Source organism: Malus sylvestris, chromosome 15 (assembly GCF_916048215.2).
Source record: "Malus sylvestris chromosome 15, drMalSylv7.2, whole genome shotgun sequence".
Taxonomy (NCBI): Eukaryota; Viridiplantae; Streptophyta; class Magnoliopsida; order Rosales; family Rosaceae; genus Malus; species Malus sylvestris.
In genome coordinates this window covers 5,567,821-5,587,871 of record NC_062274.1, presented here as the reverse complement: position 1 = coordinate 5,587,871, position 20,051 = coordinate 5,567,821, and the positions used below count along the sequence as shown (strand labels likewise).

At 38.8% G+C, this 20,051-nt stretch overlaps 1 protein-coding gene across 13 annotated transcripts; it reads left to right on the top strand.

Moving 5' to 3' along the window:
* Positions 1 to 531: 531 nt before the first annotated feature.
* LOC126603904 (uncharacterized) lies at positions 532 to 18,212 on the top strand. 13 transcript variants are annotated; one of them, XM_050270927.1, is made up of 12 exons: positions 532 to 803; positions 878 to 929; positions 1,024 to 1,048; positions 1,157 to 1,239; positions 1,393 to 1,491; positions 14,799 to 15,844; positions 15,938 to 16,107; positions 16,199 to 16,430; positions 16,680 to 16,815; positions 16,987 to 17,081; positions 17,195 to 17,318; positions 17,714 to 18,212. In XM_050270927.1, exons 1-12 carry the CDS (start codon positions 718 to 720, stop codon positions 17,783 to 17,785), a joined length of 2,220 nt encoding a protein of 739 aa, XP_050126884.1. In that variant the 5' UTR covers positions 532 to 717; the 3' UTR covers positions 17,786 to 18,212. The 13 variants fall into 13 exon arrangements, with proteins under 13 accessions (XP_050126884.1, XP_050126882.1, XP_050126889.1 ...); XM_050270926.1 differs by lacking the exons at positions 532 to 803; positions 878 to 929; positions 1,024 to 1,048; positions 1,157 to 1,239; positions 1,393 to 1,491 and adding exons at positions 13,707 to 13,939; positions 14,014 to 14,065; positions 14,159 to 14,183; positions 14,289 to 14,374; positions 14,568 to 14,666; XM_050270925.1 differs by lacking the exons at positions 1,157 to 1,239; positions 1,393 to 1,491 and adding an exon at positions 14,289 to 14,374 and having other exon boundaries at positions 533 to 803; positions 14,568 to 15,844.
* The last annotated feature ends 1,839 nt before the right edge of the window (positions 18,213 to 20,051 follow it).

Below are 20,051 nucleotides of genomic sequence, written 5' to 3'. Positions count from 1 at the left end.
GTTCTTCTCAATTAAAAGCATACACAGATGTTGATTGGGCAGAGGATCCCAATGATGGCCGTTCAACTATAGGGTTTGTCATTTTTCTGGGTGATAGTCCCATCTCTTGGAGTTCTAAAAAACAACACACACATAGTAGGTCTTCCATTGATGCTGAATATCGGGCAATGGCTACAACCACTGCTGAGGTTATCTGGATACAACAACTTCTTCACGATTTGCATGCGAAGTGTTCGAATGTCCCAGTTCTTCATTGTGATTGCAATTTGTTACCTCTACATATCAGTATGCAGACATGTTTACTAAAAGCTTGTGTTCACGTCGGTTTACTCGGAATTGCTCCAACCTCATGCTTGGCAGTTTGTCGCATGAGCTTGCGAGGGGATGATAGAGTTGATAAGATTATGAGTGCATAGGATTATGACAAGTGTCTATGTGTTATTGGTAGTGCATTAGTAAAGAGGTGTCTGACTAATGTATAAATATCAATAGTTGTAATTATTTTATACAAGTTGAATAGAAAGAGAATATTCAGTTCGAACGACCTTTCCCTCTCTTCTTTCTCTCTCTCGTTTGCTTAGTTCCTATGGTATCTTCGCAACCTTTCCTTCTCTTCTTTCTCTCCCTAGTTTGCTTAGTTCCTAAGCTTTTGCATTGTTGACATTTCGGCGTTGCTAAAAATCGAGGTGGCGATTAATTTGAAGCAGTTGAGCGGCCATGGTGACTATGGCCGAACTGGAAGAGCAAGGTCCAGCCATGAGAGCTCTCGGCTCTATCTTCAAGCTCACCGAAGTCTTTCTCCAGTTCGTCTCTCCATCTCGCTCTCCCCTATCAAATATTAGGGCACTGACTTTACTCTCTGTGTTTGCTTGGACAGGGACGACGGCTCGAAGGAGACGAAAGACGGGTCCTTTTCCATGGGCCGGCCTGTGAGTCTTTTGATTCTTTTCGCTCAATCGTACTTTTCTTTTGAAAATTTGAGACTTAATACTGAATGCTTTGGATTTCGCCGTGTAATTTCAGAAACCAGCTGGCGACGGCGGCGATGGTTAGTAATTCGATTTCATGATTTTTTTTGTTATGTGTTTATATCTATAGTTAAGTTATTTGTATTTCGTGATATTAACGATTTTAGTGGCGAATTTCGGGGTTTTAGAATGTGGGACTTTGCCGGAGGATATGGAGCTTACTAACCAGATGAATGCGCTGGGGCTTCCAGTCTCATTCAACGCTAATGAGGTAAGTTAACATCAGTGATGGCATTTCAGTTGGAGATAGATTACTGCTCCTTTCGTTCTTTGACATTCACATTTACCATCACATTCAGAAGCATAAAGTTACTTTTTTTTTTTTGTGGTGTGTTGATAACTTGATGCTGATACCAATTTGCAGAAGAGGAACAGAACGAAGGAAGGTAGAAGAGAGGGAATGCGCCTGAAGCAAACAGACAGTTCTCTGGACGTTGTAGGTGGAGCAATGGAGCCTTCCAAAGTGAGTGAGGGAGATGTTGTTTCTCCTACGATATTTGATGGTAGCACAAGCAGTTCTTTGTGTTGTATGCCAATGATGGGCCAAAGTGAATCATCTTCCTCTGATGTTGCAGCGGGTGCCGTTGAATTTCAGTGCCCTTCTGTTGAAGGAGATAATCCAGAAAATTCAACTGAGATTACTGGTGATGCTGTCGAAGAACAAGATCGTGATGGAATATTGGCCGTCGTTTGTAATGATGCTCAGGGTTGTGACCCTTTACACAGGGGCCATGTGCTCAATGACATAATGAGAATTGCAGTGAGCTCAACTGATTTAGATGCTGGACGTTGCCCTGAAAGCTGCTCAGCAGATGCTGCTGTTGGCAATGATGAGACAGAATCCGGTGAAAATTTGATGGAGCATGACCGCTTAGAGTGTTCATCAGTGGCTTCCCAAGAAGCAGAACTTACCAAAACATGCGAGAACTATATCCCTGAACCACGATGTGTTTCTGAGTCGATTTCATATTCCATGTGTTCAGAAGTGCTTGACCCTGATGCAACTGACTGCCAAGACAACGGTGATTCCGGAGACTGGATGGTATATTGGGATTCTTATTGCATGAGAAATCACTTCTATAATATCAATACACGTACTTCCACATGGTATCCACCCCCAGGCATGGAATATTTAGCATCTATTGATGCCATATGTAAGCCAAATGATGTGATTTCTGAAGTAATGGAGATTGATGTTAGCACTGATTCAAAGGCAACAAATTTTTGTGGTGCGAGTAAAACTGATTCATTTCAAGAATCAATTACTCATGGTGTTTCACAGTGTCAGCCAAATCATGAGATCTCCGGGGGGATTGAACTTTCTGTTGACACTTCTATGTCTGATACCACTTTGTCAACTGTCACTGTAAGCAGATGTCCGGTACAGTCAGATGAAATCAATGAGAACAATAACACCTGCAACGATGGGAACCCATCATGCTTCTTCTCAGATGTCCAGGATCATATCGCTAGGTATATTTATCTTCTTTCTATTTTTTTTCATTTTGCTGTTGAGATTCACGAATCTAATTTATGCGTATGATATTACTTTATGATTATCCTGAGACTTTGCTTTCATTGCATGTTGCCCACAGTATCAGAAACAAAATCAAGCAGTTTTCATTGCATGTTGCCCACAGTATCAGAAACAAAATCAAGCAGTTGATTTCTGATGATGTCTGCAACAGTGGTTTGCAATCAATTCTTGCTGAACAGATTGATGAACAAAATACTATTGAACTCAATAATGAGCCTAATGAACCTAATTTTTGTGAGGAAACTCTCAAAGATTGCGAAGATTTTGACGCGTTTCAAATATTAAATACAAGCAGGTAAAATCTAGAATAACGGCCTTGATTGGTCTGTTTCAGCTTTGATTTTCTAAAACTGATATGAGCTTTTGTCTACTAATTTTGTGTTTGCAGCTTGTCCTATACATACACTGACGAAGTATATGAGGATAGTAATATGCATTCAGGAAATGAAGTTTTGGCAACAAACGATTTGAAAATGCAGCTTGACCCTGCTGTACATAAACGGAAGAAGAAAGTGAGAAGAAAGAAAATTCAGAGAAAGTTATCTAATGAAAACAAAGGTTAAAGACTTAATTTTATTGCAGCTATTAGTGCATTTATAATTTCTTTATCCAGTTACATCCTTTCTGATGACCAATCCTCATATAGCAGAGCTTCTATTTCAAGGGTTGTTCAAAGGGTTTTCTGCTGATATGGGAAAATATTGGTATCAACGGTACCTATTATTCTCCAGATACGATGATGGTATAAAAATGGATGAGGAAGGATGGTTCTCTGTCACTCCAGAGCTTCTAGCTAGGCATCATGCAGAACGATGTGGTAGTGATGTCATCATTGATTGTTTTACTGGAGTTGGTGGGAATTCCATCCAATTTGCACAGATGTGAGTAATCTCTCTTACAATCTTTACTATTTTTCCTTTAAAACAACAACGAAGATAAAATGGGAAAACAGAAAGTATTTAAAAAATCTGAAAATATGACATGTCATTTCATTTCTAAATACATGGTGATATGGACAACATTTAATTTCCTCATTTTCTTATACATGTGATGATGCAGAAGCAAACATGTAATTGCAATTGATATTGATCCAACGAAGATTGATTACGCACAGCATAATGCTGCCATCTATGGGGTTGATGACAGGATAGATTTCATAACGGGGGACTTTTTCCGCTTGGCACCAAAGCTAAAGGTAATAAAACTGACTTCCTATGTGTTCACAGTTTTTAATTGAGTAGTTTGTACGGTTTGGGACTACAAAATGCTTTCAGTTATGCTTTACTAAACCTTGTGCTATGGACGTATGGTTTATTTCCCATGCTTTTTCAAATTTCTTCAGTTCTCAATTTTTCCTTTACTTCAGGCAGACACGGTCTTTTTGTCACCCCCGTGGGGAGGACCTGATTATGCAAAAGTAAAGACATACGACATGAAGACAATGCTTAAGCCACATGATGGGTGTGTTTTCCTCCTCTTTTCCTTTTTTTTTTTCTTTTGACTTTTGGAGTTGGTTATCATATCAGTTTCATTCTTTCTGGCTGAACGTAACTCGGTCGTTTATTCGTGCAGATATTTTCTCTTTAACATTGCAAAGGAAGTTGCTTCTAGGATTGTCATGTTTCTCCCGAGAAATGTTGATATCAACCAATTAGCAGAGATCGCTCTATCTGGGTCTCAGCCATGGTCACTAGAGGTACTTTCTTATATATATATATATATTTTTTTTTTTTTTTTTTCAATTGGGAGCTGATTTTCGCCTTTCACGCATCCCTCTTGATTACTGGCCATCATATTGAATAAATCAAATGGAAATAACAGACATAATTAAATAGGAATGCGTAAGAGGAGGGTGAAAGGCTGTGTTTATCATTTCCCTCCTCAGTTTATAACGTCTTCAAGTTTCGTCTTCCCCAATCCCCCACCAAAGAATAGCACCGCCTTGAGGGAATAATCGACCTAGAATCCCACCACTATTATAGTTTACAAACTTCTTTTCTCTAAGAATGTTGCATCATTTTTTATCCATCACCAAGCATAGTATTGTACTCTTATCTCTGACTGTTGGGGTATTATTTGCTCTCAGGTCGAGAAAAACTTCGTTAATGGCAAGTTGAAGGGGATAACTGCTTACTTTAGTGACATGGCCAGGAGATGAGATAATGTAGCTGTATTCATTAGGTGGTGACGTTTTGGCAGCACTTAACGTAACGGTAATGACTTGTGAAAAGCGATTAAATGGTTGCAGTTTCGAATAGTAGAAAAAGTTTGTCCGGAAACAGGTGCGGTTGCATACATGTTACCCTCTCCAAAATCCTGTGTTGGCTCTCAAGACAAAGTTTCAGCTTTGTAATACTGTAAACTAGTCTTATGCAATTGAAAGTCGTGTGGTAAGCAATAGGCATGTATCAATGAGTTGGGTTCGGATTGAAATGTAAAACTTTTACAGCAAGAAAACTTTGATTTTCGACGTGGTTACAAAACCGGGATTACAGGCAGTATATAGTCACCGTCCGGTTAACTCTAGGCCTGTTGTGTAGTCCGGTTGACCAATATGATGAGCAATGCTTGACAAATCAAGGTTGATAATTTTCTTTTGGAAATTTATTTGAATTGTCATATAAATATATACTCTTTTTCAATTTGTCATATGAATTAAAATTTTAAGCGATTTGTCATGCTAACTTTTTGAAATCATTATTTGTCATCTTACCCTAACTTCGTTAAGTTTTTCATTCAAAATAATTCACGTGCGTTGCACATAACTTGTGTTTAGGGTTATTTTAGACATTTTCAATATGAAGAATATCATCTAACTTTACCATAGATTGAAGGGTCTACAATGACTATATTCTTTTAGTCATCTTCACTTCGAAACACAGTTAAGCAAGTATAGATTGTTCCTTTTTTTTCGAATGACAAATCCTCAAATACTTGTATACGGTATACCAGATCAACCTCTTTTTTCTTTTCTTTTTTTGAGAACCCCTAAAAAAACTTTGGCCGAAGGCAACGTAATAGAATGAGAATGAGATATTTAAATGTTCGAAATAACTCTGAACACAAGACTTATTTTGGATGGAAAACTTAATGGAGTTAAAGTGAAATGACAATTGATGATTTCAAAAATTTAATATGAAAAATCAATTAAAATCTCAATTCATATGACAAATTCTTTTTTTTTTCTTGTTTTTTGCTCCAGCATTAACGTGGATGTGGTTTAGTTTATGTGACAGGAGGCCTATTTGAGAATGGGAAAAACGCACAGAAGTGTTCAGGGCAAATATGGATCTAGCCCTTCGCACGGCTTGGCACTTGATGTGTTGTTGGTTGAATTCTTGCTGCTTGTTGTGCTACAAGAAGAGGGACCCGGCTTCTCTGCCCTCTCACTTTTCATACACTCTTATCCCCTTCTATTTTGTGCGGTCACGATTAAGCCACGTCAACATTTTATATTGATTTTTTATAAAGATAATAAGACAAAAGGTAATAGTAATATAAAATGTTGTCGTGGCTTAACCGTGACCGCACAAATAGAAGGAGATGAGAGTGTATGAGAAGTGGGAGGGCAGGGAAGCTAGTTTGAAAGGTGCCTTTGTAAGGCTTTAGGTGTAGGCCTTGAGGCTCACAATCAAGAGTAACGAAGTGCTAGGCGTGCTACTGTTATCTCAATATAACATATGTGGAATAGATATGATTGAAGTCGATTACTTGCGCCCCAAGTTACTTAAACCTTTGTTATCAAAAGATTGTCGCAGATGGGTTAAGTCTGCATTAAGTTCTTTTTCTTGCCTAATAAGGACTTTTAGTTCATAGTCTTGTAGGTCTAAAAAGGGGGGAGTCTAGAGCCCTTCTCAATTCCAGTTTGTTCTTAATGTAAACAGGTTTGTTAAGTTAGCCGGATTCGAGCACAAATTGGACTCTTAGAAAACAGTTGGAAATAACTTGAATATATGTTGAAAAGTACATTTAAACGATAGATCTACTAAATTAAAGGATGAACAAAGATACTCGGGCAATGCAGCCACTTTTCTTGGTGTTTACAGAGGTTGTATGCTAATTGAGGCCTGAGTCTAATGAGTCGATGCCGAATGAAGTTTTAGAGCGAGAGTTGGGGTCAACTGTTTCTGTTACTCGTGGAAGTGGTTCCAATACATGAAGGCGGGATCTGGTTGCCGTGAAATGATAAAAGGAATACAGCAGGAAAACTTTTCTTTGAAGTAAGCATATATACTTGATTTGAAGAACACGGATCCTTGCGGTTTTTGTGTGTGTATATATAGGCCTTAACATACTCCACTTATTGCCCAACTGGCTGCAGCATGGATACAGATACATCTTCGGAGCTGGAGGGCAGGCCATCATCTAGTCAGCCAGAACCACAAGATGAGGTAGGCCTACTATGATCTTATCTAGGTCTAGGAGTCTCACACGTACGTACTCAATCAATGCATGTATATACACATTACACACGCATAATTAACACATCAGATTTCTGTTATATTTCATTAAACACATCAAAATTCTGTTGATAAAGACTTAATATTAATGAAGTTTGTTGTATATATGTGATTTTAGAGTGCAAGTTATCGTGACGTCTTATACAAAAACTTTAATAAAGACCTGGGCAGAAGTCATATGTTCCCAGAGAGAGACCATCGTTTAATTTACAGAGTCCCGGAGAGATTTTGCAGAGGCAACGAGGAATCCTACAGACCTCGAGTAGTATCAATCGGACCGTATCATTACAAATCCTTAAGGTCTGCAAGCATAAAGTTGTATTATGCATTATCCTTTACTGAACGGTACATGTCGACGTCCACGTCCCCGACCGGATTCATGTTCGTAGAAGTCCTCGAAGAACTAGCGGGCAAATGGGCAGGCAAATGGGTGGAAAAAGCCAGGACTTATTATTCCGAGTCCGTCGAACTAAGTAACGACGATTTTGCATTAATGATGGTGGTAGATGGAGCTTTTCTGTTGGAGCTGATGCTTCGGTCTCGCTTTCCGAAATTCAGAAGTACCAAGGTTGCTGATCCTATATTCCATCGGACGAGGATACTGGTAGACGTTTGTCGAGACATCTTGTTGATCGAAAATCAACTTCCCTGGTTCGTTCTAGACAAGCTATACAGAAAACTCGTCCTCCCTCACCCTCCACCGGATGAAAAAGAAGTGAACCTTGAACGGCTTGCACACGACTTCTTCAAGGCTTATTTGGTTGACAATAATAATATTGGTAATCGTATTCCGGCAACTACAACAGACGGTTACCTTTTTTTGGACAAAGATATGAAGGATCATTTGGCTGCCCTTGTACGATGGTCGTTTTACTCTCCCAGGGAGATTATATCATCACCAATATCAGATGGAGATCTTAATATTACTGTCGAATTAATCCCGCCGAGTGTGACGGCATTGCACGAGGCCGGGGTTAGGTTCGAGAAATTAATTCCGACAAGCTGTGGACTCGAGATAAAATTCGACAGAGGCAGTCTGAAAATTCCGTACTTGGATTATCGGACGGGAACTCATCTCCTAAATCTGATGGTGTTTGAGGAAAACAGCGATTTCCCTCCTGGTGGAAATTACGTCTCCCAATACATGTTCTTCATGGGGTGCATGATCAGGACTTCAAAGGACGTGAACATACTCATCGAGAGTGGAATTATATCTAACACGCTGGGCAGCAACAGAGATCTGGTGGCTTTATTCGACCGCATCAGCAAGATGGGCTGGCCACACGCCTATTTCTCTCTCTGTAAGCAACTGAATGACTACCGCACGAGTAGCCCTTGGCACAAGTGGGCAGCGACTCTCAAGCGCGATTATTTGGACACTCCTTGGAAAACTGCTTCTACAATTGCCGCTGTTATCCTCCTCATACTCACTATCATGCAAACCGTATGCTCTTTCTTATCGCTTAAGCCCTAGCTGCTAATTAATTAAGTTTGCTTCTGTTGTCAATAATTTACAAAGAGTTGTTGAATGTAAGAAACTTTATGAGAGTTTCATCAAACATACAGTAAATGTAATAATATAAGTTGTATTAGCTAAAGTTTGTTTATTTCCGGACTTACGTGCACATACAAAGTTATTTGTGTGCTATGAGGCCAAATGGCACAAAAAATGTGCCCATAGAGCAATAGCAACAATGCAGCAACTAGATTATGTGCATGCCCCTTGGTCTAAGGGCATAATATGCTGTTTTATGCTCAAAGATGTCCACAAAATAAGGACTTTTTTGTGCCTTGTTCTGACACCTACCTATGTCCAATGACTTTCAAGAGACATGGATTTTGAAAATGGTTTTGAGGATTGAAGGCAGAGCGGCTGCAGGATTAATAGAGTCTGAGAGCTGGCAGAAGAAATGAAAGAATGTGTTTGATCTACAGAAAGCTTGGGCATGGATTGCAGAGAGGCAGGGATTTGTGGCTCGGGTTTGCCCAATGGGTTTGAGTGAGCACAATTTTCTTGGAGATACGAGAAACGGATGGAAGGAGGCGATGGCAGCTGGGTTTGATGATGGACGCTTGGGATGTGGTATTGATTTTGGCAGAGAGGAAATGGAAGAGAGATAAGGGTGGAACTGAGAACTGTGGCAGCCAGGGTTACGAAATGAAGGGAAGGAAGGGCCCAGCTTAACACTCTGCTTTTGCAGTGGAGCCGTGCTAGGGCTTAACACACGAAGGGCCAAAGATTTTGCATTAAAGTTGGGTCTAGAGGGTTAGATGGCTAAAAATAATCCGAAAATTGTCTCTAACTGAGGGTTAAGTCAAATGGCTCGTGGGCTTCATTGGACAAAAAATAGCCAAAGGGTCAATCGGCTAGCCCAACTTAACCAGCCAGCCTCGGGCCGAGCTAGAATTTTCATTATTCTTGTCGGTTATATCCGACAACATTGTACTTATTTCTGTCAGTTATATCCGACATGAATGGTATGCCAAATTTTCAAATATAACGGCTAGCTAACGTTAGCTAGCTGTTATTTTTATTTTTTTACAGTTTTTTTATTACAAAATTTGTTTTAAAAATTGTAAAAATTCTTTTTTTTCCCTATAACTTCTAAACCATTAAACATTACATAACATTATGTAACATGAAAGAACATTAAACAATATTAAATAATATTAAAAAACATCAAACAACATAAAAAAAACATTTAACAACATTTTAAAAAACATTTAACAACATAAAACTTAAATGCCTACTCCATACTATTTTTGGCCCAAAGATGTGCAACAAGATCCTGTTGTAGGTACTTGTTTGTGGCACGGGAACGTATCATTCTATAACGCTTCATGTACTCATTTATAGAGATACTACCAGTTCTTGGATTGAAAAACAAATTAGGCTTATCATATATTTTTGCATGAGCCATTCTTGACCTATTTGGATCGTTATGGTCGTCATTGGATTCTCCATCAATATACCAATCTCGTTCATCATCCACTATCATATTGATTAATATGATGCAATACATCATGATGGAGTCCCAATTTTCTCTACTCCACCCTCTTGCCGGTTCGTTGATGATCTTCCACCGTGCTTGTAGAATACCGAAAGCTTTCTCAACATATTTCCAGTTTGCCTCTTGGTTTAAGGTAAACAACTTTTGGCGTCCTTCCTAGGGTTTGGAATTGCTTGGACAAGTGTCGCCCATTTTCGGTAGATGCCATCTGCCAAGTAATACCCCATATTGTATTGACGACTGTTGATGTAGTAGTCAAGTTAAGGTGTTTTACCTTCCGTCAGGCTATTGAAGATGGGTGAATGCCTAAGAACTGTAATGTCATTTTGGGATCCAGGGACTCAAAAGAAAGCATGTCAGATCCATGTGTCATACATGGTAACCGCCTTTAACACAACAGTTGACTTCCTCGACCTTCTGCAAAAGCCTCATTGCCATCCGGTGGGACAATTCTTCCAATCCTAATGGATGTAGTCTAATGACCCTATCATACCCGGAAACCCACAGTCTTCAGCTCTGTTTCGTGGTTTGTAAGAGCAATCAGCAACAGAGTCACCCCATTGAGGTTGTTCTTCAGTTGGCTGACACACCATGGCCACAATTATAGTTACTGCTCTATTTTGTTTGTTGCGCCTAACTTCAGCTTCTTCATCAAACTCCTCATCTGCACCCATTTTTCTTCCAATTTGGAATTGGATGAGGACCCCTAGTTGGAATCCGAAAATGATCCAAAGTTGGAATTCATTGCAAACTTGAATTGAAATAGATTGAATTCAAAGTTGTGTGAATTATAGCCCAATATCCACCCCATTTATAGCAAAAAAATAATTCAAATCCAACGGCTAGCATGACGTCAGCTACCAATGACTAGCTGACGTCACTTAGTTGTTGGATTTGAATTTAAGTTGTAGTTTTTAAATAATAAATTATGTTTGACCCTATGGTCATTTGACCTTCGATTAAAGATGGTTTTTTGTGACAAGGCTGAAACGAGCCATTTGGCATTCGGTTGGAGATGGAAGCAAATATGGCCATGTACTGTTCATTAAAATATTAATTTCTTAGAGGGTCAGAGGGTTAAAACGAGCCATCTAATCAGCCTTCGATTGGAAATGGCCTAATGATGAGACCGACTCTATGTTAAGAATCCAAGCTTGTTTTCAAGCTCACATTTCTTGGTGACAAGCCTTTGACTTGCATGGGCATATAAATTGTGGGCTCTAATATCATGTTGAAATTTTTTTGATCGACGGTGCCTTCGCACTCTTTGTCTCTGTTTTCACCCGGTCTTCCTCGACCAAGATTGAACGATTCACCTACAAATTCAATATAACCCTAAAATCCTAAAGCCCTAATTTTTGAAAAATGTGAAACCCTAGAAAGATTTGAAAACTTGGCGGAGGGTGACGAAGTTGAGAAACATCTGAGTGACGAGCTCATGGAGCTCCAATTTAGGTTTGGCTTCTTTTTTTTATGGTGAACATCTTCGTCACTATGTCCTCCACTGAGGACTTGCTTTCCTGAAGCATTTCGTACGGGATTTTCCCGGCTTTTTCGGCGGCGGTGGAGATGGGTCTTCCTCCACCAGCATCGCCTCATCTATCTCGTCGTCTTCCATGTTTCCTCTCAAGTTGATTTTCCTGTGATTGTATTCGTTATGGTTTATTAAAAGGGGAAAGAAAAGCCTAGGAAAAACAGGAATCGCTTTATAATTAATTTATGAGTTTATTGCAAATGTGCCCCTTTAACTTTACGAAATATTTTTATCTGGCCCTAAATTTCTCTAATATCCCAAGCTGCTTTTACAAATAACTTTTCTATCTATTTTTTGGGGTAAATCTAAGTTTATTATCCTCAAGTTTTGTGGTTTTCAACATTTAGTACATGAAGTTTTTTTCGTCCCAGAGTCATACCTAAAGTGTTAATTTTGGAACAGTTTCATACATCCATTAGTCTGACTGTTAAGTCTCCCGTTAACTGATGACGTGGCGCCCATGTGGACAATGACTGGGCGCCACATGTCATTAAGGGTCCATGTGGAAATTAAAAATTCAAAAAAAAAAATTTCAAATTTCAAAAGAACCAAAAGATTTAAAAAAAATTTAAAAAGTTAAAAATCTGAACCTTTAGCAGCTGAACCTCAGCAGATGAATCTCAATTTACTAAACCTAAGTCTGAACCTTTCCTCTTCCCCATCGCCTAAACCCCTTATTCCTCTTTCGTCCTCACTGACTCGGTCTCCCTCCTCCGTCCCTATCCCCACTTGCACTTGTCGTTCTCCCAACCTGATCCATCCCTCCCCTAGTTCCTCCATACCCAACCCGACCCATCCATCCCCTAATCCTTCCATACCCAACCCAACTTATATCGGTCTCCCTGTGTTTGAAATCTAGAAGGCTCTGACCTTGCTGAGAAAGATCACGTAGACTAGAGATGATGCCCAAGCCCAACTCTGCTTCTTGCAGTGCATGGTCATTGGATTTGGTATGATATTCCAATGGCAGAGAGCTTCATTGGTGTGATGTGTTGTTGTGATGTGCTGGGTTAAAGATGATGCTCAACGAAGAACATGAGGGATGAAGAAGTGGCTTAGGCGATAGGGAAAACTACTTTTGCAAAAATGTTGTACAATGACGAGAGGGTAGTGAGCTATTTTCAGCTTAAGATGTAGGTGTGGGCTTATGGAAACTTCGATGTGCGGTCAATTGCTTCGAAGATTTTGAGTACTGTCAATGCAGATGACTTACAAGAATCAAAATTTTCTCATCTGTGAAATGGTCCGCAGAAAAAAAATGGTTATGGAATTGGAGGAATTGCAGGTTTTGCTTCAAAAGAAATTGGATGGGAAACGTTACCTACTTGTTCTTGACGATGTATGGAATGAAAATCGTAATAATTGGCTTCAGTCAAATGATTTGTTAAGTGGTGGTGCCAAGGGAGGCAAGATCGTGGTAACAACTCGTAGCACCAAGGATACCTCTGTTATGGATGTAGATTCACCGTATGTGTGACAACGTTTACGAGAGGAAGAGTGTTAGACATCGTTCAAGAAAATGGCATTCAGAAAAGGAAGGGAGGATGAAAACCTGATGTTGGTGCCAATTGGAAGAAGAATTGCAGACAAGTGTCAAGGCATTCCTATTGCAATAAGGACTCTCGAAAGCTTGATGAGATACAAAATTAGCGAAAGTGAGTCAACAAGGACGGAGGAGGAAGAAAGGGTCTGGGCGATAGGGAAGGGTTCAGATTTAGGTTTGGTAAATTGAGATTCATCTGCCAAGAGTTCAGGTTTTTAACTTTTTAAATTTTTTTAAATCTTTTGGTTTTTTTGAAATTTGAAAATTTGGTTTTTTTAAAATTTTTAATTTCCACGTGGACCCCTTAATGACACGTTGCGCCCAATCATTATCGCGCCAATTCATTAGTTAACGGGAGACTGAACAACCAGACTAACGAATGTATGAGACTATCCAAAAATTAACACTTTATGTATGATTCTGAGATGAAAAAAACTTCATATACTAAATGTTGAAAACTACGAAATTTGAAGGTAGTAAATTAAGATTTACCCTATTTTTTAAGACGAAAGTTTTCTCATTAAACACAATCTCAAAAGTTCCAAGACCAAAAAGTAACGAACAGCGTTATTGGACTACAATGAAACAATCTCAGAAGATTAGGAGGCAAGTATGTAATTAATCCTTATTTTCTTAATTGCTTTGACCTTTTTCCGTCCTGACGGAAACGGCGTCGCTTGCCGTATTTCGGCGGTGCTACAAAACGAGGTGGGCGAATAATTTGAAGCAGTTGAGCGGCCATGGTGACTATGGCCGAACTGGAAGACCAAGGTCCTGCCATGAGAGCTCTCGGCTCTCTCTTCAAGCTCACCGAAGTCTTTCTCTGGTTCGTCTCTCCCTCTCTCTCTCCCCTATCAAATATTAGGGCACTGACTTTACTCTCTGTGTGTGCTTGGACAGCGACGACGGCTCAAAGGAGACGAAGGACAGGTCCTTTTCCATGAGCCGGCCTGTAAGTCTTTTGATTTTTTAGCTCAATCGCACTTTTCTTTCGAAAATTTGAGACTTTATACTGAATGCTTTGGATTTCGCCGTGTAATTTCAGAAACCAGCAGGCGACGGCGGCGATGGTTGGTAATTCGATTTCATTATTCATTTGTTATGTGTTTAGCTATAGTTAAGTTATTTGTATTTGGTGGTATTAACGATTTTAGTGGGGAATTTCGGGGTTTAAGAATGTGGGGCTTCGCCGGAGGATATGGAGCTTACTGACCAGATGAATGCCTTGGGGCTTCCAGTCTCATTCAACACAAATAAGGAGGTAAGTTAACATCCGTCTTATACATTTCCGTGTGCGTCGGTATATGTAGAATGATGGCATTTCAGTTGGAGATAGAATACTGCTCCTTTCATTCTTTGACATTCACATTTACCATCATATTCAGAAGCATAAAGTTATTTATTTATTTATTTTTGTGGTGTGTTGATAACTTGATGCTGATACCAATTTGCAGAAGAGGAACAGAAAGACGGAAGGTAGAAGAAAGGGAATGCGCCTGAAGCAAACAGACAGTTCTCTGGACGTTGTACGTGGAGCAATGGAGCCTTCCAAAGTGAGTGAGGGAGAGACTGTTTCTCCTATGATATTCAATGGTAGCACAAGCAGTTCTTTGTGTTGTTTGCCAATGATGGGCCAAAGTGAATCATCTTCCTCTGATGTTGCAGCGGGTGCTGTTGAATTTCAGTGCCCTTCTGTTGAAGGTGATAATCCAGAAAATTCAACTGAGATTACTGGTGATGCTGTCCAAGAACAAGATCGTGATGGAATATTGGCCGTCGTTTGTAATGATGCCCAGGGTTGTGACCCTTTACACAGCTGCCATTTGCTCAATGACATAATGAGAATTGCGGTGAGCTCAACTGATTTAGATGCTGGACGTTGCCCTGAAAGCTGCTCAGCAGATGCTGCTGTTGGCAATGATGAGACAGAATCAGGTGAAATATTAACGGAGCATGACCACTTAGAGTGTTCATTAGTGGCTTCCCACGAAGCAGAACTTACCAAAACATGCGAGGACTATATCCCTGAACCGCGAGGTGTTTCTGAGTCAATTTCATATTCCATGTGTTCAGAAGTGCTTGACCCTGATGGAACTGACTGCCAAGACAACGGTGATTCCGGAGACTGGATGGTATATTGGGATTCTTACTACATGAGAAATTACTTCTATAATATCAAAACACATACTTCCACATGGTATCCACCCCCGGGCATGGAATATTTAGCATCTATTGACGCCATATGTAAACCAAATGATGTGATTTCTGAAGTAATGGAGATTGATGTTAGTACTGATTCAAAGACAACAGATTTATGTGGTGTGAGTAAAACTGATTCATTTCAAGAATCAATTACTCAAGATGTTTCACAGGGTCAGCCATATCATGAGATCTCCGGGGGGATTGAACTCACTGTTGACACTTCTATGCCTGAAACCACTTTGTCAACTGTCACTGTAAGCAGATGTCCGGTACATTCAGATGAAATCGACGAGAACAATAACACCTGCAATGATGGGAACGCATCATGCTTCTCATCAGATGTCCAGGATCATATATCTAGGTATATTTATTGTCTTTCTAACAGTGGTTTGCAACCAATTCTTGCTGAACAGATTGATGAACAAAGTACTATTGAACTCAAGAATGAGCCTATTGAACCTAATTTTTGTGAGGAAACTCTCAAAGATTGCGAAGATTTTGACGCATTTCAAATATTAAATACAAGCAGGTAAAATTCAGAATAACGGTCTTGATTGGTCTGTTTCAGCTTTGTTTTTCTAAAACTGATATGAGCTTTTGTCTACTAATTTTTTGTTCGCAGCTTGTCCCATACATACACTGATGAAGTGTCTGAGGATAGTAATATGTATTCAGGAAATGAAGTTTTGGCAACAAACCAGTTGGAAATACAGCTTGACCCTGCTGTACAAAAACGGAAGAAGAAAGTGAGAAGAAAGAAAATTCAGAGAAAGTTATCTAATGAGAACAAAGGTTAAAGGCTTAATTTTATTGCTGATAGTAGTGCATTTTTAATTTCTTTATCTAGTTACATCCTTTCTGATGACCAATCCTCATACAGCAGAGCTTCTATTTGAAGAGTTGTTCAAAGAGTTTTCTGCTGATATGGGAAAATATTGGTGTCAACGGTACTTATTATTCTCCAAATACGATGATGGTATAAAAATGGATGAGGAAGGATGGTTCTCTGTCACTCCAGAGCTTCTAGCTAGGCATCATGCAGAACGATGTGGTAGTGATGTCATCATTGACTGTTTTTCTGGAGTTGGTGGGAATTCCATCCAATTTGCACAGATGTGAGTAACCTCTCATACAATTTTTACTATTTTTCCTTTAAAACAACAAAGATAAAATAGGAAAACAGAAACTATTAAAAAAAGCTGGAAATATGACATGCAATTTCATTTCCAAATGCATGGTGATATGGACAACGTTTAATGTCCTTCAATCAAGATTTTCAGATTTATAAGGTTTCAGTCAAAGTTATAGGCTAGTTAGGGATGAAATCCTAATTTCATCATTTTCTTATACATGCGATGTTGCAGAAGCAAACATGTAATTGCAATTGATATTGATCCAACGAAGATTGATTATGCACAGCGTAATGCTGCCATCTATGGGGTTGATGACAGGATAGATTTCATAACGGGGGACTTTTTCCGCTTGGCACCAAAGCTGAAGGTACTAAAACTGACTTCCTATGTGTTCACAGTTTTCAATTTCGTAGTTTGTATGGTTTGGCACTGCAAAATGCTTTCAGTTATGCTTTACTAAACCTTGTGCTTTGGACCTATGGTTTATTTCCCATGCTTTTCCAAATTTCTTCAGTTCTCAAATTTTCCTTGACTTCAGGCAGACACGGTCTTTTTGTCACCCCCGTGGGGAGGACCTGGTTATGCAAAAGTAGAGACATACGACATGAAGACAATGCTTAAGCCACATGATGGGTGTGTTTTCCTCCTCTTTTCCTATGTTTTTTCTTTAACTTTTGGAGTTGGTAATCATATTAGTTTATCTCATTCTCTCTGGCTCAATGTAACTCGGTCGATTAATTGTGCAGATATTTTCTCTTTAACATCGCAAAGGAAGTTGCTTCTAGGATTGTCATGTTTCTCCCGAGAAATGTTGATATCAACCAATTAGCAGAGATCGCTCTATCGGGGTCTCGGCCATGGTCACTAGAGGTACTTTCTTATATTTGTTTTTTTCAATGGGGAGCTGATTTTCGCACTCATTTTAGCCTCTCACACGTGCCTCTTTATTCCTGGCCTTTGGATTAATTAAACAAATTAAATGGAGATAACGGACATAATTAAATAGGGGTGTGTAGGAGGGGAGAAGGGGTGTGTTTATCATTTCCCTTTTCAGTCTATAACGCCATCAAGTTTCTTGTCCTCCCCACTTCCCACCAAAGGATAGCACTGCCTTGAGGGAATCATCGACCTAGAATCCCACCAGTATTGCTGTTTAGAACATTGTTAACTTCTTTTCTGAAAGTACATTGCATCAGTTTTTATGCATCACCAAACGGAGTATTGTACTCTTTATCTCTGACTGTTGGGGTATTATTTGATCTCAGGTTGAGAAAAACTTCTTAAATGGCAAGTTGAAGGGGATAACTGCTTACTTCAGTGACATGGCCAGTAGATGAAGATAATGTAGCTCTATTCATCAGGTGGTGAGGTTTTGAGCAGCACCTTAACGTAACGTAATGACTTGTGAAACACGATTCAACAGTTGCGGTTTCGAGTAGTAGAAACAGTTTGTCCGGAAACAGGTGCGGTTGCATACATCTTACCCTCCCCAAAACCATGTGTTGGCTCTGAAGACAAAGTCTCAGCTTTGTAATATTGTAGAGTCCTGTAAGCTGGTCTTGTGCAATTAAAAGTCGTGGTAAGCAATAGGCATGTATCAATGAATTGGGTTCTGATTGAAATATTTACTTTTACAGCAAGAAAACTTTGTTTTTACGACCCGGTTACAAAACCGGGATTACCGGCAGTATATAGTGGCCGTCCTGTAAACTCTAGGTCGGTCGTGTTGACCAATGTAATGGAAGTATAGCAATTCTTGACAAATCAAGGTTGATAATTTTTTTTTTTTTTTGGGTGACAAAAGATAAGTGTTAGTGTAAGAACGAGGGGTATCGGTGAGGATCAAACCAGCATTAGAGTGAGTAGGTATAATTGTTTTTTATTATTGATGTAAAGTGTTATCTCCGTTACTTCGTAAACAAATCAAGAACTAATTAAATTTGAGTGAATTAAATACAGAGATCAGAATACTTAATTCTCGAGTCAGATTTAAAAGTTTCCAATTAAAACACTAGTGGTAGTGGAGAATATAGGGAATTTATTATAATGCGATTTGAGCTGCATAAAACCGGTTTAAGCGGCACGAGTTTAGCCGTTTATGTTGTTGCCATTGCCATGAGCCGGACATAATGATGGCCCGACGAACTTATCGATAGTCAAAATATTCCTAATTTTTTTTTTTTGTAAACTAATATTCCCAATCTTTCCCTCTTTTATGGCTCAATTTTCTCATGGATTTACTTGAGTTCGTGGCATAGGTGGTTTCTGGAATTGAGGTTGGAGGGGATCTGGTGGTTTTTGGAATTGAAATATGAATTTTTTCTCTGAATAATACTTGGCTACTTAAAGATGAGTAGGAACTCCTACTCAAAATTGTACGTTTTCAATTTATAAAACTTTGTGATTATAATCAGAATCGTTCATATTATAAATCATCTTATAAAGTCAGTCTTTGCAAAATATCAATTAAAACTAAGGTTATTTAGTCATCAAACTGTTTAAAAACAAATGAATGATATTGGTAAAAGCATTACAAACCGTATATGTATTTATTACAATAGATTGACTAAACGACCTTAGTTTTAATTTATTTTTTTTGCAGAGATGATCTTTACAGTGTGATTCATAGTATGAACGGTTCTAATCATAAGCACGAAACTCTATGATTAAAACACTAAGAGTTTTGAGTAGGAATTCCTACTCATTTTTTTAATAGCCAAATATTGTTCTTCTTCTCTGTTACAGTTTCTTCAATTTTCACAATTTTAACTTCAAATTTAAAAAGTAATACTAGTTCATTTCCAATTATACAAAATACGAACACATGTCAGATTTTGAATAGGACTATCACAAGTAACGTGGATCTAGTGTATGAACAAAGGAACAGTAACCTCTCCGGATCCCAATAATCTGAGCCGTTGAAATTTGATCTAATGGTTACAATTATTATAACTTTTAAAGGGACCCCTGTTTGTAACTGTTAGATCAAATTTCAACGGCATGGATCTTTAAGCTCATATTATTGGGATCCGGAAGAGATCCGGTTCCATGAACAAAATCATTTATCTACACCGAATACGTTAGTACAAAATGTTTCGATAAAACATTATTCTGTAAAAAAGTTAAAAAACAGAACATGGCGTTATAAGTTTAGAATAGTGGCATTAGCATACCTATTGCTACCGAGTAAACTCCTCTACAATCCAAAATCTTATTTCTCCCGATTTTTTCTCTGTTTGACTGAATTTCTCATTGCATTTTATGCAAAACACATTTACGATTTACTTTTGAGTAGTTATATTTTTACCTTAAAAACTCTCGATCCTTTCTTTAACTTTTCAATTTCAAAGTTACCTTTAAGTTAAAACACTTCCCTCCCACCATATTCTAACCACCAAAAGATGATTCTACATAAAAAAACCACCAAAGATGACTGGTAGTTCCTTCCAACAAAAGAAGAAAAACAAAAAGATGATTAGTAGCACATGTATGCTTTAACATGAGCGCACTCAAGTTGAGAATCAACGACAGGGACGAAGCAATAGATCTGTGTAAATGGGAGCATCCTCAAACAAACAAAGTTATAAATTAAAAAGCTCAAGA